At 54.1% G+C, this 22,656-nt stretch overlaps 1 protein-coding gene across 9 annotated transcripts; it reads right to left on the reverse strand.

Moving 5' to 3' along the window:
* Positions 1-1,894: 1,894 nt before the first annotated feature.
* SDCBP2 (syndecan binding protein 2) lies at positions 1,895-22,023 on the reverse strand. 9 transcript variants are annotated; one of them, XM_042980736.1, is made up of 10 exons: positions 15,233-16,725; positions 14,165-14,352; positions 13,880-13,952; positions 13,168-13,222; positions 12,378-12,478; positions 7,616-7,774; positions 6,853-7,028; positions 6,604-6,775; positions 4,386-4,477; positions 1,895-4,146 (listed from the first exon to the last, which is right to left on the reverse strand). In XM_042980736.1, the coding sequence occupies exons 3-10, from the start codon at positions 13,931-13,933 to the stop codon at positions 4,092-4,094; spliced, it is 864 nt and encodes a 287-aa protein (XP_042836670.1). In that variant the 5' UTR covers positions 13,934-13,952; positions 14,165-14,352; positions 15,233-16,725; the 3' UTR covers positions 1,895-4,091. The 9 variants fall into 9 exon arrangements, with proteins under 9 accessions (XP_042836670.1, XP_015392090.1, XP_042836666.1 ...); XM_015536604.2 differs by lacking the exons at positions 14,165-14,352; positions 15,233-16,725 and adding an exon at positions 21,579-22,023; XM_042980732.1 differs by lacking the exons at positions 14,165-14,352; positions 15,233-16,725 and adding an exon at positions 17,278-17,823 and having other exon boundaries at positions 6,634-6,775.
* Positions 22,024-22,656: the final 633 nt, after the last annotated feature.

Here is a 22,656-nt window from a genome sequence, read left to right on the forward strand (position 1 = left end):
TTTTTTTCTGTTTTTTTTTTTTTTTCAGGATGTGAACCGTGTCAGGGGGCTGAGAGTCGGGGTGGGGGGAAGGCGTCCCAAAACTTTGAAGGGAGACAAGGGAAGAGAGACCGAAGGCAGGGAGGCACGCCGATTGTACGAACTGCAGACAGAGGAGGTAGCGAGGTCCCCCCGGCCCAGCCCTGTCCTCCTGGACCTTCCTGCGGGGCGGCCCTGGCCCACAGTGTCTCTGGTGTGTTGATCTGGGGAGGCTGGGCCTGAGAAGCCTGGAGCCTCCCTGCCCCCCACCCCCACGTCCTGTCTGGTGGCCTCCCGCCCACGCCTTCTCTCTCAGGCCGCCCCTTGCCCTGGGTCCAGCCTCCTGGGCCAGCATCATCTCCTCACCCGGAGGCAGCCGCCTCCCAGAGTACAGGCAGCTGGCCCGGGACTCGGAGCCGTGTCTGCAGCCACCGGGTCTGGCGTCTTCAGGCCGCTCCCGGCGCTGGGATTCAGAAGCGTCGTCCAGGCCGTGGGCACGGGCCAGAGGAAAGACCGCGAGGGGCAGGAGGTGGCAGAGCGCAGCGTGGGTTCTCTGTGTTTGTTCGTCCTAGACCTTCCCTGGGATCCGGTCCCCTCTCGGCGCAGATCATTCCTCCCACGACAGCCGAGCCAGACAGGCCAGCGCCGGGGGCCGGAGCGCACACCTGAGCCCAGCTCCCGTCCCGTCCCGAGCCTCTGCCAGCACCCGAGGAGGAGGCAGGGGCCGGCGGCTCCAGGGGGCTCCTCCAGCCTTCCGAGATGAGGCCCCGCCACCGTGGGGACAGTCCTCAGCTGGTTTGAGAAGCCACAGGCCACGACCGCCCCTGGAGCTCACCCCGACTTGCTCTGGGGGCTTCAGGCCCAACTTCTGCTTTGCACTATGTTCACTTTGGGGCTCGGTTCTCACGCACCCCAGCGTCTCCACTGAGGGGTTGTTTGCCTTCGAGGGCGAGGGTTCCTAAACTTTGACCTATCTGCCTCTGGAAGGAATTCCAGCAGGATGGATGGCAAGATGGGATACTGAAGCCATGATGTTCGTCCAGGCCAAAGCAGGGTGCCCTGGGATGTCTCCCAGGCAGGGATGGGGCGGGGCAAGCGGGGGTGCCCTGAGCCTCCCCACTCACAGCCTGAGGCCAGTTGGCCTGGGAGCTTCCCTGGCCTGCCCCCCCTCCTTCCCTGGGACATCTGGTCCCCCGGCAAAGCTGCTGACCTTTTACCACCACTGTTATTTTACAAAGTAAACCGCTCCTTCTCCCTGGTGGGGCTTACACCCATCTGGTCGCCCCTCCTTCAGAGGTTGGGCCCCGCATTTGGGAGGGGTTGGTGGGACCCCCGTGTCTTACTCGTCCCTCCGGCCCAGGGGCCCCTCCGGTTCTCTGCCAAGGCTGCTTGCCCACCCCAGCTGCTCCGACAGCCGTTGCCTGACTTATGGGCTCCGCCTTTCCTCTCTGCGCCCTCCACTCGGGGGCGGGGTGGGGGGGGCACCCGCATGCACTGGACGTGGGCAGCCAGCCCAGCCATGGGGGCGACAGCCCCCTCTGCCACATGCTTTGTGCCTCCAAAGCTCCCCCCACCGGTTGGGGGCCTCAGACCAGCCATCCTTTGTGGAGCACCCTTACCCCAGCCAAGCCACACCTGAACTCCTGGGGCCCGGCTGGGGCTGCCCCACAGACACTGGGGTCGTGACATGGAGGGGCAGTGGACAAACCCAATCCAAAGCCAAGCCGGGACTGGCCGTGGACCCAGCCTCCTGTGCCGTGTACTCACGAAGCTGCGTAGCGTCTCCTTAGAAACAGTCAAAGCTTTGCCGAGAAAATAAATGTATGGCTATATTTGACAACATAAAATCTATATATTTTTCACCACTGGAATCTAGTCGAGCCGCATAGCCCCTCTGCTCTCGTCTGTGTCTTGCTATCTGTGGCCTTCCTGTCGTGTCTTGTGTTTTGGTGGACGTGGTCCGGGCTGCTGGAGAAGGCCCTCGCCAAGGGCGGCGCATGAGGTGAGTGGGGCCGCTGCCCCCATCTGTTGCTGCTCCGGGTTGCCGGGCCCCCGCCCACAGCATTGAGGGTCTTCTCTTTTGGGGCCTCTGAGGGGCTTTACTTCTCCGTGTCAGCAGAGGCGGCGGCCCTGGGACGGACCCTGGGGGGCCCCTGGCTGGCGGCCCGGGCCCGGCCCTCCGTGTGTGCGTGTGTGTGCTCAGTGTCCGCATCTATGCAAGAGGGGCAGCGCTGCGTGTGCGGCTCCGGGCGCCGGAGGCACAGCGGCCTGCCGGCTCGGGCTCCCAGCCCTGGTGACGCAGGGCACAGAGCGTGGGGCCGGAGGGCAAGGCCAGGGGCCCGGGCCGCCCGCACAGTGCTCCTCCTCCAAAGCTCCCCTTTTCCTTCTTGCTTAATACCTCCTCCTGCTGGGCTGTGGCCTTCCCCTCCTGCCCTCGGCTTCTGGAGCAGAAATCGTCGGGGCCTCTCCTCTCCCCAGCCTCCAGCTGGAGCCGATTGGATCCTAAGGGACATTTTCCCAGGAACCACCTCCTGGAACTGCTGGTCCCTTAGAGCCCAGTAGCCGGAAGTGGCTTCCGCTTAGTTGGAGGGCCCGGGCCTGGGCCTCCCTGCTGCTCTTCTGGTCCAGGCTCAGGCAGGAATCAGAGCTGGGGCTGGGACTCTGCACAGAGAGCTGGCCTCCAGCGGAGTTTATTCTGAGCATCTCCCAAGGGGATAACTTAAGCTTTTCACTGAACACCCTTCCCAGTCGTCACTAGCACCGGGGAACTGACAGCGCCCTGGGGAGAGGCAGGCATCGACAAAGTTCTGGGACCAGGGCCCACTGAGGGCCGGAGCCCAGGGAACTCATGACCCCCACTCTGACCTAGGGGGACAGTGTAAACATGTCACGGCGTACTCTTCCATTCGGCCATCCCCTCGACAGAGAATTTAGGGGACACGGGAAGGGGGGAGGTGGGGAGGGTCTTCACTTTGTCTCCTTTGTCCTGTTCAGACAGAGTTGTACCTGCAGCAGACAGCTCTGAATTAAAGCATGAAAACGCAGCAAGACCCTCGGCCTGTTTTCTTTATGTCGTGTCTGTTTTCTGAGGAGGGGTGAAGGGGACTCAAACCGTCCCTGCCAACCTGGGAGTCCCAGGGTGCATGCTGGGAAAAGCTGAGCAGAAAGAGATCCTTTCTGAGCTGGAGGGAAGCAGAGAGCCGCGTGCAGGTTCCGTGCAGCCACGCATCTGTCGCAGCAGCTGGGATCACTCCCCTCCCGGGTCACGTGAAGGATCCAGACGGGCGTCCCCCAGCCTGCCTCAGGGTCAGACTTGGCAGGGCCTGTAAATGCACCCCGTCCCCTCCCCTGCGGCCCCTCCCAAAGTGGATCTCATACCTGCTCGGGAGATGCAGACACAGGCTGAGCAGGGGTGCTCCGAAGCCGGTGCCCCTCCTCCAGAGCCCCGCACCGCTCCCTGGCTCTAGTCACCCCTGCCTCGGACCTGCAGGCAGCACGTGACGGTGGCAGGCTCTCAGAGACCTGTGTGTCTTGAAAAAGCGTTGGTCTCACCACTGCTTAGAAGAAAACCAGGCCTGGTGGGTCACGGGACCAAGGATTCTGGAATTTTCAATTACTTTTGAAGAAGGGCTTCTGTTCAAAATCAAATCTTTATTCAAAAGAAGTGAAGGATTAGGACTCTGGCCAGTTTGTGACACACGGCAAGTACAGGAAAAAGAAAAAATCCTCTCAAAGAATGTAGTTCTGTTCTCTCAAAACGTGGAACTGTGTCTCTGGTGGAGGCGAAAATCTTGCAAGGGCCCCAGCTGCAACTTTAAGAAGTGTTGCGCCGACCTGCCTACGTGTCCGGCATCTAAACCCGCACAGAGAATCCCCGCCTGTGGGCCTCAGTCCAGCTCAGAGTCGAGGCTCAGCGGAGGCCCGGTATCGGTGGCCGCCCCACGTGACCCTGCGTGGGACACGCCCCCTCCAGACGACCCCGCCCCCGGCAGCAGGCCCCTGGAACCCGGAGGACGCAGGACGCTGCTCTCCCCTGCAGGAGGGTGGGAGGGCTGCGCTGCCCTCCCCTGGCGTCAGGCATCTGGGATCGAGTGGTCCATGGTGTGGTGGAGCAGGGTCGGGGACAACCTAGATACAGCAACAATGACAGTCGCCCAAACCGGCAGCACCTTCTCCTCCCCACTAGCCCATACATCCCCCACGGGGTCCTTTATTTCCATTTCTGAGACTTTCAAATCGCCAGAAGCCACCAGCTCCCTGGAAGGGAGGGCAGGGGAGGGCAGGCCGGGAGCCTTGAGGAGGCTGAGGAGGTTGGTATGGCTGTGGGCAGGGGGGTGAGGGGGCAGGCAGGAGGGGGGCAGCCTTACTTTTTGACCATGTGCTCGTAGATCACGGTGGGGATGATGGTCAAGGTGACAACGCTCCCGGCCGTGGCCAGAATCTCTGTGACCTCTTTGTCCTGGGGAGGAGGTGAGTGAGCAGTCACCCCGGGGGCAGAGGAGGGGTCAGCGCGGCCCCAGCCGGAGGACCTGCTGCCTCTAGGTGAGACTCCCAGGCAGACACCCAGGACAGGCCCGGGCCTGAGCAAGAACGCAGGCCCGCTGACCTGAGGACCCCTGCCCACCCTCACCCTGAAGGCCAGTCCTGTGGGCCCGAACATACCAGGGTGTCAGCACTGCTCGCCCCTCCCACCAGAGAGCTCCCAGAGCCCACATTTTCTATCCCATCTCCCTGACGCAGTCACACTCAGGTTCTGGCCCCAAAGCACAAGGAAAATTACCATGCGCAGGAACCATTAGGTGCACCTGTCCACCCAGTGGGCTCCTGGCAGCCAGCCAGCTGAGCCGAGCCCTCGTGGGACCTCTTCCTCTTACATCCGGTTGACCAGTAAAAAGAGAAAGGCCTACAGATACCATTCAGACCATGGAGAACAAGAAAGGACAAGCCTCCATGCAAAGCGGGCCAGATAGATCAAACTCTAAAGCTACGGCCACAGAAGAGCTTCGGCTCTTACTCTGAGACCGCTGACCTTTCACATACATCGAACCTGGCTGTGCGCTTAGTTGTCGCGGGACAAGTGGAGAAGACGTGTGAGATCGGACTGGTGACAGTGACAGGGTGGAACTAGATCAGCTTTGAGAAGCAAACCATCTCAAAAAGCATAGCGACCTGGGGCCCTTCAGGAAACAGACCCAGTCCTCAGAGCAACCAGCACCATGGTCTGCCAGGATAACTAACAAGTTCATGACGATGCCTTGAGCCTCTGGCGGGGAAGAATTTGCCGCACATTTTAGACTGACTGTTCTCCAGAATAGTGAAGATCAAAGAACTGGAAGGCCTGGAAAGGAGTGGATTCTCTAGGACCCGAGAGCAACGGCCACTCGCAATCCTTACTGGTGTAGCCAATTTTGGGGGCATAAGGCCTGACCCCCAAGGGAGGGGAGAATACGCAGTGGGGGGCATCTTAGACCCACATCAGGAAGAACTTCCTGGCCACAATGCTTATGAGCCAAGAGCTCAAGCCTCCAAAGAAGGGGGGAGACTGTCAAGCGTGGAAAGCACATAAGGGACGGGATGGCCTGACGCCGGCCCTTGACAGGGGCCGAGAACGGGCTGAAAAGCTTGTGCCCGCTGTGGAGTGAGAAGCCGCTGCTCAGGCCACTTCTGCCGGGGGCGGGGGCTTGGGGAGGTTGGAGCTCTGGCCTCGGGTGAGGAAGGGACCCTCACTCTAAATCACACCTGCGACAGAACTGCTCTCGGTCGAGGTGCAGTGAGTCAGGATCAAACCACTATTCAGGGTGACCTGTTCAAGCCACATGACTCGCCATCTCTGTGGTCTGTTCCCTGAAGGTGCCCACCCCTCAGTCCGTGTCCACTAGACCCTAGACCCCTGCTCCTTCTTGCTTTTTAAAGTGATTTTTTTAGAGAGAGAAAGAGAGCACAAGTGGGGGAAGTGGGGGGAGGGGGGGGGAGAGAGAGAGAGAGAGAGAGAGAGAGAGAGAGAGAACGCATCCCAAGCAGGCTCCATCCTGCCAGTGCAGAGCCCAACCCGGGGTTCAATCCCGCAAACTGTGAGATCATGACCTCAACCGAAATCAAGAGTCAGACACTTAACCGACAGAGGCAGCCAGGCACCCCTCCTTCTTGCTTTTTAAAGATGAAACTCACCACACACACACCCTCAAAAGATGGACAGAGGTCAGAGTGTATTTCCGAACAGTCATTTTCTAAAGCATCCCTATTACTGACCGTGAGCCAGTGTGCAAGTAGATGTGCCGAGGGGGGAGGTGCCCTGCAAGCAGCTGCCCAGCCCGGCGTCCTGTCCTGCACGTGCCCTCTCGCCTCTCGCCCCTCCTTCTGCCTCTCCTCTGGCCTCCACGTGGTAGTGACAACAGGAATACTTACTGAGCACTTAGCCCGCGCCTGGCACTGTGCTCAGAGCTCTACCTTCCTTGTCTCACTGAACCCTCGCAGCAACCTCAGGATGAGGAAATGGAGGCTCGGACGGGGCAGGTGCCTGCCCACAGACACAAGCCTCCCCTCCACCCGGCAACCTCCCAGCCCCTCCGGTCCCGTGTGGCCCACCTTCAGCCCGATGACGTTCTGCCCGTTCACCTCGCACACGGAGTGGTTGGTGAGGAGCCCGTTGCGGGCTGCGGAGCTCCCTCTGACCACAGAGACGACCTTTCCCTTCTTGATGACGAAGCCAACGTGGCCCGTGCTGTCCTTGTGCATGGTGACGGTCCGCTGGAACGGCCTGGCGGGCAGAGACAATGAGCTGCCTGGGACGCAGCTGGGGGCAGACAGAGAGGCTCCGGGGGCCAGGCCACTCACCTGTCCCGAACGACCATGACGATCTTCTCGGCCGATGCCCTCTTCAACACCCGGTGGGCTCTGTCTGTGCTCCAGCCGGCACAGTCACACCCATCAATCTGCAGGATCTGATCTCCAAAGCGCAGCCCCACGAGAGACGCAGGGCTGTTGGCCTTCACCAGCTGCACAAAGAGCCCCTGGGGGAGGCGGGGCTCCACAGTCAGCTCCCCGGCCCGGTCTGTGCCCAGGTCCCTGTGCTGCTGTTCTCCTCCTGACCGCCTAGGAGCTACGGGGCACGGGGACCACAGCTCTGCGTGGGCAGGGCAGCAATTTTCCTGGGGAAACACTTTCCCGGGGAAGAAACGCTCCAGGCCGCGTAGCCAGGGAGCAGCTTTCAACCCTGGCTGGAGGCTCTACCCCCAACCCCCGGACTGCAAGGCTTCTTGTGATGGCATCAGCACCCCTGGCTTCCACTGTCTACAGACAGCTGCCTGGAAGCCAGATCCCTGTGATGGAGGGGAGGGAGGGCGGGAGGCTCTGAGTAGCAGGAGCCCAGGAGGGGCAGGTGGAGGGTCCCTGCTGCTGGAGCCCAGTGTCAGCCCTAGGGCCTTGCAGGATGGAGACTGAGAGGAAGAGCCTGGGCTTGGGATTGGGTGCGCCTCGGCTCCCCTGCCTGCTCTGTACCTTCCTTACCGCAGACAGGGCCCCGCGCTGCCCCATCTTGGGCCGGTGGCTGATACATTCGGGGATGCCCCCTTCTCTCCTGCCCAGCCCCCAGCCCTACCTGGTCGATGGCCTTTAGCCGCAGGCCCGTCTTGCCACGCTCGTCCTTGCACAGGTGGATCTCGCGCATTCCAGGCTTGATCTCTGCACGCCGCGCACCTTGGCTGTTCCCAGACACCGGTGCCACCAGCTGGCCCAGCAAGGGGCCAGAGCCCACCATCTGCACACACCAGGGTGGGGTCAGCCGGCCCCTGGGGCCTCGTAAGGATGGGGAAAGGAAGATGTAGTGGTCCCTGGGCCCTATCCTATCCCCAGACCACACTCCTCTGTGGGGGCCGCTAGGGGACATGGCTCCATGAAGCCACTAGGGGGCGTCAAAGTCTACACCGCTGAAAAACAGCCAGGGAAATGACGAGAGACAGAGAGAGGATGAGTATACAGAAAGGGGACCCTCATTTTGCAAGGTACATTGGCATCAGGAGAGGATCCCTTTAAAATCCACCTAAAAATAAAAGAAAATTTCACAGCAAATAGTGAGCAACTGGGGGTGGGGGGGGGGAGGCTCAATTTGGTTTTTGTCTTGAAAAAAATTTAAGCAAAAAGTATAAAAATGAACGCTTTCCCCCTAGGCCAAGAACCAGGCCGGATGCCCACTCTCACCACTACTGTTAAATACGGTACTCGAACAACTGGCCAGAAGAATAAGGCAAGAAAAGGAAATGAAGGCATACAGATTGGAAAAGAAATAAAATGGTCCCTATTTGCAAATGCTATGTTGGTCTACTAGGAAATTCCCAGGAATCTACAAATAAAATCCTAGAACTCATCACTGAGTTCAGAAAAGTCACAGGATACGAGATCAACACACAAAAATCAACTGTATTTTTTATATACTAACAGTGAACGCATGGAAACTCATGCGCCTAGGAGCGCCTAGGTGGTTCAGTCGGTTGAGCGTCTAACTCTTGGTTTTGGCTCAGGTCATGATCTCACAGTTTCATGAGTTCGAGCCCCATATCAGGGCTTGGGTTTCTCTCTATCTCCCTCTCTCCCTGCCCCTCCCCCACTCATGCTGTCTCTCTCTCAAAATAAATAAAAACTTTTTAAAAAGTACAATACCAACTATAATCACTCAAAAATAAAAAACAGGAGCAGATCCAACAAAACATATGTAAGAACTGTATACTGAAAACAAAAACCAAGAAATGACTGATAAAACATATCAAAGCAGATCTAAGTAAATGGAAAGGTATTTTCTATTCATGGATCAGAAGAACAAAAATATGAACCCTGACCTAAGCCTCACACCTTACACAAAAATTAACTAAAATTTAGATAGACCAGAAAGGCCTGATCAACGAAAGAAAAAAAAAATCCATAAATTGAACATCATCAAAATTAAAAAACTTTTGTTCTGCTAGAGATCCTTTTAATAGCTTGAAAAGAGAAGCTACATTTGAGAGAAAATTTTTACAAACGACATGTCTGACGAAGGACTCTAGAATAAAGCGCTCTCCAAACTGGACTTAAAAAAACGAACAATCCATTGAGGAAAATGAACAAAACCTACGAACAGCATTTTACTGAAAAGAATTTACGGCTTGTAAACAGCACAGGAAAAGATGTTGAGCATCATGAGCCATCAAGGAAATGCAAACTAAGACCGCGATGAGACATCACTGCACACCTGTCATAACAGCTAAAATTAGTGATGATGCTGGTGAGGAAGAGCCGGAGTGACACGTGTTGCTGGCAGGAAAATAAAATGGTACAGCCACTACGGTCACTCTCAAGATAGTTTAGAAGTTTCTTTTAAAAATGTAAACATGGGGCTCCTGGGTGGCTCAGTCGGTTAAGCGTCCGACTTTGGCTCAGGTCATGATCTCGCGGTCCGTGAGTTCAAGCCCCGCGTCGGGCTCTGTGCTGACAGCTCAGAGCTTGGAGCCTGTTTCAGATTCTGTGTCTCCCTCTCTCTGACCCTCCCCCGTTCATGCTCTGTCTCTGTCTCAAAAATAAATAAACGTTAAAAAAATAAAAATAAATAAATAAATAAATAAAAATGTAAACATGCACTTATAGGGGCGCCTGGGTGGCTCAGTCGGTTGAGCATCCGGCTTCGGCTCAGGTCATGATCTCACGGCTCGTGAGTTCTAAGCCCCGTGTCGGGCTCTGTGCTGACAGCTCAGAGCCTGGAACCTGCTTTGGATTCTGTGTCCCCCTCTCTCTCCACCCCACCCCTGCTTGTGCTCTGTCTCTCTCTGTCTTTCAAAAATGAATAAACAGTAAAAAAAAAATTTTTTTTAATGTAAACATGCACTTATCATATACCCTAGCAACTGCACTGCCGGACATTTATCCCAGAGAAATGAAAATGTATGTCTGCACAAAAAACTGTACACAAATACCCACGATAACTTAGTCTGTAATAGCCCCACACTGGAAACCACTAAAACGACCCTCAGTGGGTTAAACAAACCTCAGTACCTCCATACCGTGGAATACTACTCAGCAACAAAATAGGGTGAACTAGGGGAGGTGGGTGGGGGGGAGGGGTATAGGTGATGGGGACGAAGGAGTACACTTGTCGTGATGAGCACAGGGTGATGTATATGGAACTGCCTGCTGAATCACTGTAGTGTATACCTGGAACTAATATCACGCTGTAAGTTAACTACACTGGAATTAAAATGAAATGAAATGAAATGAAATGAAATAAAAGCAAACAGGGGAGCCTGGGTGGCTCAGTCAGTTACGCATCTGACTCTTGACTTCGGCTCAGGTCATGATCTCACAGGTTTATCAGATCAAGCCCCATGTGGGGCTCCATGCTGACAACTCAGAGCCTGCTTAGGATTCTCTCTTTCCCTCTCTCTCTGCCCCTCCTCTGCTCATACACACATACATGCGCTCTCTCTCTCAAAATAAACAAACATTTTAAAAAATAAAAACAGGGGCGCCTGGGTGGGTCAGTCGGTTAAGCATCCGACTTCGGCTCAGGTCATGATCTCATAGTTCAATGGGTTCGAGCTCGGCATTGGGATCTGTGCTGACAGCTCGGAGCCTGGAGCCTGCTTCAGACTCTGTATCTCCCTCTCTCCTTCTGCCCCTCCCCTGCTTGTGCTCTGTCTTTGTCTCTCAAAAATAAATAAACATTAAAAAAAATGTAAAGAAATAAAGAAATAAAAACAAATAAGTAAAATGGGATGAGCTATTAATACAGTCAATAACCTGGAAACATTTCAAGGGCATTATACTGAGTGGAAAAAACCAATCTGGAAAGGATTCCATTTATATAACATTCTGAGACAAAATTATCGAGGCAGAAGACAGACTAGTGGCAGCCAGGGATGAGGGATGGTGAGGGGGAGAAGGTGGGCCTGATTATGAAGGGTCAGCCCAAGGGAGACCTTTGTGATGATGAAATAGTCTGTGCCTCAGCTGCACTGGTACTTACGTGAGTCTATCTATGCAGGTGATAACAGTGACATCCCACTGCAGACACTCACTGTAGCAACACAAAAGACCCCCTTTCTTTACCCTGTAGTTATGCAGCCACTTCCCACATAACCACTGGGAAAACTGGAGGGAGGGTACAATCTTCTGTACCCTTCTCTGTGCTATCTTTGTGACTTCCCATGAATCTATGATTATTTAAAGATACAAAGTTTTAGGGGAGCCTGGGTGGCTCAGTCGGTTGGGCGTCTGACTTCAGCTCAGGTCATGATCTCACAGTCTGTGAATTCGAGCCCCGCTTGGAGCTCTGTGCCGACAGCTCGGAGCCTGGAGCCTGCTTTGGATTCTGTGTCTCCCCCTCTCTCTGCCCCTCCCCTGCTCATGCTCCGTCTCTCTCTGTCTCAAAAATAAATAAAGACATTTAAAAAAACCTTTTTTAAATAAAAATAATAAAGATTAAAAGTTTTAAAAAATTAGAAAAATGAATTCATTTGTCATATTTTTATCAATATTTAGGTGAAACACACTCGTGTCCTAATTACTGGTAACAGAGAGGAATCAAATCAAAGGCTTCAAACTGAAGTTTATAGAACATGACTTTCCTTGCTTCATGTCTGTACTTTACAGCATGACTGTCAAGGGTCACTGGGCAGAAACACCCAGGTGTCACCAGTTTTGCTCAGGGCCCCACACGCCCTCATCCTTATGGGTTTTCTCCCATGAGGCCCTCATTCGCCAGTGGCTGTGTGTGTGGCCGCAGCGGTTCCCATCATGGTTCTGCCACTGACTTTCACCAGTTCAGGGATGGACAGCAGACAAGCACACTGACAAAGGCCCAAGGAGATGCTGGAGCTCCTTGGGAGGGGGTTTCAGTGAGGACTGAGTCTCTAAGTGAACCTATTTTCAGGAGTGAACATTTCTGTGTCAAGGTTTCTCTTGCTCCCTAAAACCATGGAGAGAAGGAATCAAGCAAGCATTATGGTTTATTTGGGGACCGGAGCTGGGTGACCAGCTACTTGCCCCTCGGCTCTGCCGTCCATGCACCTGCTCTCAAGGCACAGGCAGCTCCTTCATTCGAAGCCTGCAGGCTTGGGCTGGGTTTAATGCCCTGCCCTCCCTTCTCATCCAGCGGGCTCAGGCCAGCAGCCTGAAGCCACAGGTCAAAGGGCAGGCAGTGGCCCTCTAGCACCCAGGTCTGCAGGAAACCCCACAGCACTTTTAATAATGGTTCAAAATGAAAAGTGCTATCAAGAAACAGAGCCACAGGCATGCTGGGGAAGAGGAGATTCCAGTCGGTTTGAATGCCAGACCAACAAGGAGGAAGAGTTGGGAGATTCTGTGCCGACATTAGGCAAGAGACAAATACCTACACTAGCACCTTCTGGAATCTGAAGCAGGTTCTGCTGGACTTCTTGGCTGGAGAGGGAAAGACCCATATAATTTTCCAATTCCGCCAGGCTTGGGTACAAAACTGACGGGAAAGGAAGGGAAGGAAGAGGAAAGGTGTTACTCAAGAGTGTGAGCTTGGCCACACCTGCCTGGCTCCCATGTGGTCACTCGTTTGTATTAAGAAACAGGGCCTGGGGATGCTTTTTACTTCCAAGAATGCACAGAACACTTGCTGGTGATGTGGGTTCTCCCCTCAGAAGGGCTGAGGGGCAGGGGTCTCCCCAGGAGCATCCTGGGACACAGAATCCCTCATAGATCACTTTGCTGTTCAACTCAATGGACTTCCTTTGGCACTAGCTGGACATCCGACGCAGGGGTGGTGCTGGGGCTGTGACACCCCAGCTTCTAGGAAATCCACGGGCTGTGGGGGCTGTGGGAGGCCGGTGTGGGACCCCAGGGCAGCTCCAGGGAAACCGCATGGTGGCCAGGAGGGAGAGAGTGGCCTGAAGTCAACTGAGCTGCTACAGGACCTAAATCACGACTTCCACCAACAACTCAAAGGACCACCACAAACATCTTGGTCTCCTCACTCGGCCACAGAAGGTAGCCCCAAATCAGGGGAGTTAGTGGCCTTCGGGTCCCCCTCAAAGGGTTCTGGTGGCAGTAAATGTGCCGGAAGCCCACAGCACAGCGACAGACAAGAGGCAAGTGCCTGGAAGTGGCCACAAGAGGTCACTGTCAGTCAGGAACACCCCTGCCCTGCTCACTCACCTGAAGGCTGGGAGACTGGCAGGGCGGGCATCCTGGGCGCAGCTCTGGCCTGGGCCTGGAGACAGGTGGGGAGCACTGGTCAGCTGTGGCCTGGGGCTCCCTGAGGCTGAGGGTCAGGGCATTGGTTATGCTGGTGGGCCTAAGGTGGGGTGTCCATGAACCTGGGAGGTATGTAGATGCAGTCTCTCCAGGTGTTCCTGTTTCTGGGGGAGGTTCTCCTCACAGCCTGTGACCCGCCAACTGTCAGGTCCCACGTACTACCTGGGACAGCCAGAACAACTGAGGCCCCTCCCAACCGAATTCTCAGTCAAGAAGTCCCAAATTCCCAAAACCCACTGGAACCACAGGTGGATAGAAAGAAGAGGAGCTTCTGTGGATGAGCTGGCAAAACACCAGACCCCTGGGGTTTACTCTGGAAGCCTGTCTACAGTACGGAGTCTACCTGTACCCAATTGGAGGAAGCACTGGGACAGAGTGGGCACAAGAGAGGCCTGTCTGCTGCAGCTGCTTGGACTTTTCCATTCCTGCTGTAACTCCATTCCCTTAACCTCTGGACACCTGTCCACCAGCAGGCCCTACAGTGGCGACCTGCATGCCCAGGGGCCCTCAACACACAACACCTTCCAAGACAAGCAAGCTTCCCTTACTTACCTTGGGGCAGTCACAAAGGCCCCATCAGGGGGCCTAGGCTAACACGCGCCCGGTGGCTTACCTGGATGGCTTGGTCCATCTTTAGGTCCTCCAGAGATGGGTACAGCGTGGACATGTCTGCTCCTTGGAACACTCTACAGGGCACAGAAAGTGAGGAGGGGTGACAGGAAGCATGGGCATCTACCTCCCATCCATGTGTACCACTCAGGACTCTCAGGATGAGAAAGATTATCGGGAAGGCATTGTCCCCATTTTAGAGATGGGAGAGCTGAGTTTGAACCCAAGTCTGTTTTGTTCCCAAGCCCGTGATCGCCACCCTTGCAAAATTCCATCCCACCATGTTCACCTGACTCTGGGCTATATTGGCCAGGAAGAGGAGGACTAGGGGCCAAGTCCTTCCCAGTCATGTCTCAAAGGTCAGGCGGGCTTATGAGGTCTGATCACTCAGGATCCAAATTCAATCTGGCAGGTTCATAGCGAGTACCTTCTGCATACCTGGCCATTGTTAGGGGTGTGCACAACACCATCCCACAGCTACACAGAATTCAGTCCAGTGTTAAAGTAGGTGGGGTCTTAGTTACAACAGAAAGGCAACAGGGTACTTGAGAATCCCTCCCCCACCCTCCACACCCCTCTTCATCTCTGGGTATTTGAGCTCCTACTGTATACCACCCATTTCCAGCCTTAATCTTAGCCTGGGCTTCCACTCTTCTGCTTGTAAACCTCTGATCTCATGAAATGCAGTGTCTTGAGTTTTGCATTTAGGCAGTAGCCCAATTTGAATGTACGAAGTACTCTGCAAGGTCAAATAAAATCTGTTTGCATCTGGCCTGTGAGCTACCAGTTCCAACCTCTGGAGGAATCAGAAGTCCATGTGGGCCACTTCAGGGAATGTGGACTAGACACTGAGAGCAGTGGGGAGCCACCAGGGGGCTTGAAGCAGGGGTAAGACATCCCAGGCTCATGCGGAAGGCCTATTGGCTGCATGTGGAGAACAACTAGAGAGGAGGCAAGGCCCACTGGCAGATGTCGTAGCCCCTGGGGAGAGGCGGGAAGGTGGGGAGGTCTGCACAACAGCCTGGGGCTTAGGGGTGGGATGCGGGAGAGAAGGGATTTGATGGCAAATTAGAAGGAATGGTGTGCGTGAAGGGTCAAGGCAGTAGGTGCAGAAGGAGAAGGAGCAGTGATGGATGAGGACGACCTTGGCCCCTGTGGGTCACTCAGGGAAGATGCCCAGAGGATTTGCACCTGGGCAGGCGGGACTGGTGTCCCATCACCCCTGGCACACAGCCCACTCAGTTCCTGTGACCACCCCCGCCACCCCTTTACTGTGTACAGCTGTTCTGATGTCCTGATGACGCCACCTTCCTAGGATGGACATGAAGACCAGGGGTCCCAAATATGTTTCGCTCACCTCTCAGTCTCGTTTTTTGTTTTTTCAAGTTTGAGCTAGTGCCGACCTTTTAAAGTCTGGGAAAATAAGATTCTTCACTTCTAATTTGTATTGAAAAAAAAATCAAAAACAGCTGGCAACACGAGAGCAGAGATCGTGCATGGCAACACCCAGTCCAGGCCGCATTGCAATCTCTGCCTCTTAGACGGGGCTGCCTGTGTATTCTTGGTTCCCAAAGTTTCCAGCTGGCAATTTACACTTCCTGCTTGGCTCCTGAAGGCAGGCTGCTCCAGACCCTTGCCCTAGTCTAGTCTTTGGAGCAGAAATGATACCCTCAAAAGGAACAGAGATTGTCCCAGGGGGAGAGGGAGACTGGCTCTGAACCCCTTTAGACCCACTGGGGGAACAGACCCCTTTGTCTGTGGCCTTCCCCTGCACACACTCGGGGAGATTTTTATCTTGGGACAGTCCTCAGCAGGTACCATCTGTCAAAAACAAGTCACTGTTTCCAGGATCATGCATGAAGAGCAGATATGAAAGTAAGAGGCCAACCCTGCCCTGCTTTTTCTAACACTGAAGCAGCACAGCAGTTATATTTTTAGCGGCTGCCCTCTGGGAGAGCAGAATCGGAGATCCACTTCCTGGAAGTCACCCCCAGGCCAGGACCACACAACACCTTCTCTGCGTCTGGGACCTTCGCCACTGCCACCTTCTGCGAGCCCCACCTCAGTTTTGGGCTCTGGGCAGAACCGAGAAGCAGCTATTCCCCCAACTTTGAACAGTTTATGATACAGCGGGGAATGGCTCCTAGCCAGCAAATAGGCTGGGTCTCATTCAATCATCCCTCTATCCACTGACAGCATTTGGGTGTCTACGGCGTGCCGGGGACCCTGGGCCTGTTTTAGTCGTCCTGGTCCCTCTGCTTGGCACACCACCCTTTGCTATGTGGTGGTCTTTAAAGGCTTAGCTCCAATGTTGTTTCTTAGGTTGTCTTTTTCAGGCCATCGGACCCCCTGCTACTTGGCTGGGTCTCCATGTGTTCCTAACCCTGACCTGTGCTGCCTCTATCATCAAGCTATTTATCATATTACACAATTAACATCTGGGTATTTTCTCATACTAGACCCCACCTCACGAGGGCAGGGGCTGTGTCTGTTCACCACACTGTGCCTCCCCACCACACATGCATGGTGGCAAAAACTGTTATTTGAATAACTCAGTGGTTTTCCAAGAACAGATTGGAAATTTGTGTGGGGACTTGGGGTGTCACAAGACTGAGGGGACACTAATAACATTTAAGACACAGCGAGCAGACACCTGGACCTCTTGTAAGGCACAGAATGGTTCACCATAAAAAACTGTCCTCCATCCTGTGCAATTTTCCCAGCGTCCTTCCAAACCTTCATGTGGGCAAAAAAGCCTGCTTGCAACCTATCTTATATACAGATACGATGAGTTTTGGCGTGCCCGAGTGGCTCAGTTGGTTAGGTGACCGACTCTTGATTTCGGCTCAGGTCATGATCTCAGGGGTTTGTGAGTTCAAGCCCCACATCAGGCTTTACGCTGACAGTGCAGAGCCTGCTTGGGATTCTCTCTCTCTCCCTGCCCCTCCCCCACTTGCTGTCTCAAAAATAAAAACTTAAAAAAAAATACAGTGAGTTTTTCCTGGTTTTAATATGCAATATGTTATCCAGAAATGCATATACCAGGCTAATCAAGGGAGGTCGTACTCTGTTTTGTTCACCATTTTGGAAAATCAGTGTCAGTCCTTCTCACCACCGGTGAGTCACCAGAACACGCCCATGTGTGTCTGCATTGTGGCTGTCATCCGAATTACACATTTAGATACAAATATCTAGCCTTTGACTCGAGAAGTCAAATACAAACTGTCGGCAAAATTCAGGTGAACACTGTCTTAAGTCCAAACTTACTCATTTTACGTTAGGCACAAACATCACCTGGTGTAATCCAGTTCCAGCCTTTACAAAGTGAGGTGCATAGTCTTTTACTATAAATTATTTTCATTGCCCGTGTGTCGCCTTTATAACAAATACAGGGCATCATACTGATTTTTTTTCACCCCCGGGGAACCACCGTTCCGGATGAATCCGCCTCCTCTCTCAGACTCAATTTCCCCGACTTCCGCAGGTAGGCACAAACTCCACGCACTGGGGACCGGTGAAGGCCCCGCTGGTCGCGAGGGACTGTTCTTCACCCCAGCCTCAGTTTCCCAATCTGTCACACCGCTCAACATCTCCAAACTACTCCCAGGCCGCTGCACCATTCGCTTCAAACCGGACCGGAAGCGACGTCTCGCGGCCGCTGTGGGCTACCGCGCCTGCGCAGAGACCCCGCCAGGCCGCGAAGGCTCGCTGCCGCATCTAGAACGCATGCGCCTCACCCACCCAGGCCCGCGCACCGCCCGCGATGGCTCCCAGATTGCCCCGCGGTAGCGGGGTGGAAAATGGCGGTCTCCTCTCTCTGCGCGGGTGGTAAGCTGGCTGGGTTGCTAGAATCCAGCCGGCCTCTCGCCTTATCCAGGTGCTCATGGCTGGCGCCAGCACCCACAAAAAGAAATCAGGTAAAGCTGCAGAGGAAGGGATGGGAAGGCTCGATCGGGCCCCTTGACCCCTCTTTACTGGACTGGAGGCTGCGCGGCTCAAATCGAGCTTTAAAAGGAGCGCGCGTACCCCATGCCGCTGACTCCAGAGGGCCATTCACGGCCTCCAGAGGAGGGAGGAGGCGGTTGATCCGTTTCCTGCTGAGAAGATTCTGTTCTAAGGCAGCTGTGGGAGGGGAGAAGGGTAAAGACACTCCTGCGCTCCGCGCTCCCCGCTCCTCGCTGCCTGTTGCTGGAGAAGAAGGTCCCTCTTGTTCGCCAAGGCTGCCGAAGCAGTTCTCGAGTATTTCCTACCTGTTGTGACATCGTCGGCCCTCCCACTTTCTCTCGCCGTTTATTTGTTTTGTTTTGTTTTGTTTTGTTTTTTTCCTTGCCTGGCGCTGACTTCTGACCAGGTGCTTAGCTGCAGGTGTCCCCCCACCCCTACGCAGATTCACCCTGGGATCCCACCCGATAGTGGCTGAGTGAGCCCCGCTACCCAGGATAGGGGTTTGTGCTTGGCCGGGCAGATCACTTCCCACAGCCGAATTGGACCTACTGCTTCTTATAAGGGATTCGGGCAGTTTGGCTTATGGGATGCAGGACAAAAGGCTAAGGCAACCAGGAAAGCCCGATGGTTTGGGATGAATGATGAATAGGTGACTATGAGATTCTTTGGTCTAGAGAAGAGAGGTTTGCCTAATTCTGTGCGTGTGGGGGGATTTGGGGGAAAGCTTAGAATTGAGGGATCAGAAAGTTTAGAATTGAAGTTCACCAGAGGAACAAGGGGGAGGGAGAAGGCATGAATGGCATTCAAGACAGGGAACAGCACCTGAGAAGGCATGGAGGCATGAACTAGCAGAGTGAGTTTTAGTATCAGAAGGCAGTCTGGAATGAATGAAATGCAGGGTGAGTGTGGAAAGTGAGGAGGTGTGATGGCAGAAGGTAACAAGAGTCAGGTCATGGAGATGTGAATTCCACGTTGAAATTTAGAGATTTATCCTGAGGGCAGGAGTTGGGTATGGCTCCCAAGCACAGAAGCTGAGGTGAACTCACACCAGATTTCTGGCTCAGGCCACGAAATGGATTTGGTAGCCAGCTGTAGAGGGCAGCAAAGCTAGGAAAAAATGAGGTAATAAAGATCTGGAAGGCAGCTGGACCCTTAGGTCTGGGCCTCCCTATCCCTGGAGTAGCACACTCCACTTCCACCCTCTTGAACCAACTTCCTACCTCCCTCCCTTCCCTCTTTCCTCCCTCCCTCCTGGATTGGATTTGTGCTGTGCTGTATTTGCCTATCTCCCTCCCCAGTGCCTGGCACACAGCAGGCATCCAGCTACTGTTTCTTAAAGGAATGGAAAAGACAGAGGGGGAAGAGAAAGCCAAAAAAAAGTCCTTTGAAGAGAAACCCTGGGCCTAGAAAGGGAGGAAAAAAAAAAAAAAAACAACAACAACAAACCAGTGCCCTGATGAGGTAGATTGAAAGGCTGCCTCCTACGATCTGACAGTGCTCAGTTCAGTACCGGCTTCCTGCAATTAATTGGCTCCTCTGAAAGGAAAATAACCCATCTCTCTCAAAGGAATTTTCCTTCCCCCTGCACTTCACAGAATTTCCATCCCTGAGTTTCTGTGCTTTTTTTGGATATAAGCAATACCACCACCCACAACAGTCCAGCAGTCAGGTCCTTGGAGATCAAGAGGGCTGACAAGGGCGTCAGCTTCCATCTTTGGACTTTGGGATGAGAACACTCCTTTGGCACACCTTGTTCCAACCGGCTGAAACTACAGGACTCCTACTTGTTCCTGTGGACAGCTCATCCACCCTTCAGAAGACAGTGTGTGCGGGAGGGAAGCGTGGGTTAGTGTCAGAGGAATAGCTCCTAGAAGGCCAGATTAGCCCAGGGAAGTGGGGAGTTAGAAAGGAAGAGGCTGTTGCTAGGCCACCAGCAGGTACCCTCCTCCCCCTCAGGGCTGTACCGCATGCTGGAGAAAAGCTGTGAACGTCTACAGGGAATGCAGGTGCTCCCAAATGCAGGCCCTGGAGAGGCAGAGCAGGAGCAAATCCTGGGAGGCAGGCAGGACTGGATTCGGACTTCTGCCTCTCGCTGGTGCAAATAAGCACGGACAAGTCCCTTGTGAGTGTCCTTTTGTGATACAGGTAACAGGGTGACAGTACTTGCATCACAGAGTTGTCGTGGGGACGTAAAGATCCTTAAAAAGAGGGGCGCCTGGGTGGCTCGGTCGGTTAAGCGTCCAACTTCGGCTCAGGTCATGATCTCGCGGTGTGTGAGTTCGAGCCCCGCGTCGGGCTCTGTGCTGACAAGCTCCAAGCCTGGAACCTGCTTCGGATTCAGTGTCTCCCTCTCTCTGCCCCTCCCCTGCTTGCGCTCTGTCTCTCAAAAATAAATAAATGTTAAAAAAAAAAAATTAAAGATCCTTAAAAAGAGAGATCTGTATAGAGTGCAACTTGGCACGTAAAGGGCATGCAGTCATCATTAGCTATTCATTCAGGACCTTTACTGAGTAGCTACGTCCTTGGGCTGTTCTAGGTACTGAGGCAGGGAGCAAAAGGAAAATCTGTCCTTGAGGAGGGTTTCTTTCTAGCTGGATAAGTGTGTTTGCTGTGGTAGGAAGTGATGGGGAGAAAGATAACGCAGGATGGAGGGTGGAGTGTCCAGAAGGGCCTCACTGCCAGGTGGGGGTGGCAAGTGACTTGTGTAAAAGCCTAAAGGGGTAGGGAAGAGCAGGAAGAGTGACGAGGTGGAGGGCGTGGCCACTGCGGCGGCAGCCCTGAGGTGGGCACGCCTGTTGTTTCGAGGTCATCTGGCTGGTGAGACTGGAGTCCATCGTTCGGAGGGGGAGCAGTGATGAAGAGGTCACAGGAGGAGTGAGCAGGCCAGTTCCCCAGGATTTGGCATTTACTCTGCTGAGATGGGAGCCACTGGAGAACGTTGAGCAGCAGAGGGACATGGTCCAACTTAAATTTTAACAGTCCCCCCCTCTTGTCGACATTTGGAGAACAGACCAGAGGGGCAGGGGTGGACGCAGGGAGCCCCGGTAAGCAGCGATGGTGCTGTCAGAATCGTTACTGGTTTGGAAATCAACATTTTTAGACAAAGAAAAACTAGGTAAAAACAAAAAAGAATTGTTTTAGTTTGGGCCGCCCCAGGTAACGAGCCAGTGTGGCAGCCTCGTCTGAAGCACCATTTTCTGAGACTGTGCTGTGCGGAGGGCACAGACTCTCCCCTCACGGCCATGAGCTCATTCAGTTCTCCCGACGGTGTGTGTGGGGAGTGGGGGGAGAGGTTTCCAGTCTCCACAGGAAGAAACCAGTTCTGAGAAGGTCAGGCCACTGGCCCAGCTCCCCAGCAGCTTTTTCCTTGCCGTGGTAGGGAAGTTGCTAGAAACCGCTTCAGACAGAGAAAACAAGTAACAGAAACCGAGGCCTGCACTCCCAGTGCCTTGTGGAAACCCACTCTTTGCCTGGCCTTCCAAAAGCACACTTCAAGGAACAGAGTGGGGGGGGGGGTCCCATCTCTCGAACACTGGCACAGGCCGTCAGAAGGAGCCCGCAGCCCTCACGGTGTCTGGATAAAGATCACTGGGCCCTCGAACTGACCCAGGGCTGGGGTCAGAGAAGGAGACGCCAGTTCACATTGTGCTCCCAGAGGGAGGCACCTTGAAAGGAAGCTGCCTGGGAACCCAGGAGGGTCAGGATAGCGAGAAAGCAAGCCTGACTCGGTCCCAGTCAGTACAGGCCCCCGCTCTTACCTGCCGGCCAGATGCTGCCGAACGTCCTTTTCCAGCTACTGCCAAGAGAGTCTGTTCCCCTCCCTGGAGGGTGGTGGCCCTTGTCCCAGCCAGGTTCTGGCTCTGGGAAGGGTGGTGCCCGCCCCGCCCCCTGTCAGCTGACTCAGCCGGGTGGACCCAGGTAAGAGCCCCGTGAGCCTGTGAACCAGGCAGGTCACAAGGCCCAGAGCACGGCTTGGGCCTTAGTGCAGATGTGGAGGCGGGGTCAGGGGCACACAGCTGCTGTTGGGAGGGGTAGGAACCAAGACTTCTGGGCCTTGAGGAAATCGGAATCGGATTGAACGTCCCGTCCTGCTGAACATGAGGACGGTTTGATGGGTATCCGGGGTCTTAAAAAACGGCCGTAAGTTGTGACCCAGCGTTTCCCCTCTAGGAATGTGTTATAATAAACTAGGCATTGAGGTCCCATCACCACACTGCTTATCACAGGGAAATCCGGAAATCCCAAATGCCCATCCCTGGGGTCTGGTTAAACACATCCATGCTTTCAGAAGGTCACAAAGCTGTTAATGTCATTTAAGGGAAGACAGCAAGGAAATGTTCCTGAGACACTGGCAAGATATTGAAAAATCAATGTTGTGATTCTGATCTTGTTTGGTTTTCGGGTTTTTTTTTTTTTTTGAAAAGCGGATATGCATTGCCAACAGTCTGGGAGGACATGTACTAAAATGCTGGAAAGTCTGGATGGCGGGGTATGTGTTCCAAGGTGCTGAGGGTGGGGTGGGTTTGCTTTTAAAGTTAGTTTTTGCTTTGAATGCTCATGATTTTTGTAAGGCGGGGAGCAAATTAAGTTTGTTTTTAAAAAAGTATTTAAGGACACCTGGGTGGCTCAGTCAGTTAAGCCTCCAGCTTCAGCTCAGGTCATGATCTCATGGTTCACAGGTTTGAGCCCCGAGTCGGGCTCTGTGCTGGCAGCTCAGAGCCTGGAACCTGCTTCGGATTCTGTGTCTCCCTCTCTCTCTGCCCCTCTCTCGCTCGCGCTCTGTCTCTGTCAAAACTGAATAAACATAGAAAAAAAATTTTTAACAATAAATAAACT

The sequence above is a fragment of the Panthera tigris genome, chromosome A3 (genome assembly GCF_018350195.1).
Source record: "Panthera tigris isolate Pti1 chromosome A3, P.tigris_Pti1_mat1.1, whole genome shotgun sequence".
NCBI classification, from domain to species: domain Eukaryota; kingdom Metazoa; phylum Chordata; class Mammalia; order Carnivora; family Felidae; genus Panthera; species Panthera tigris.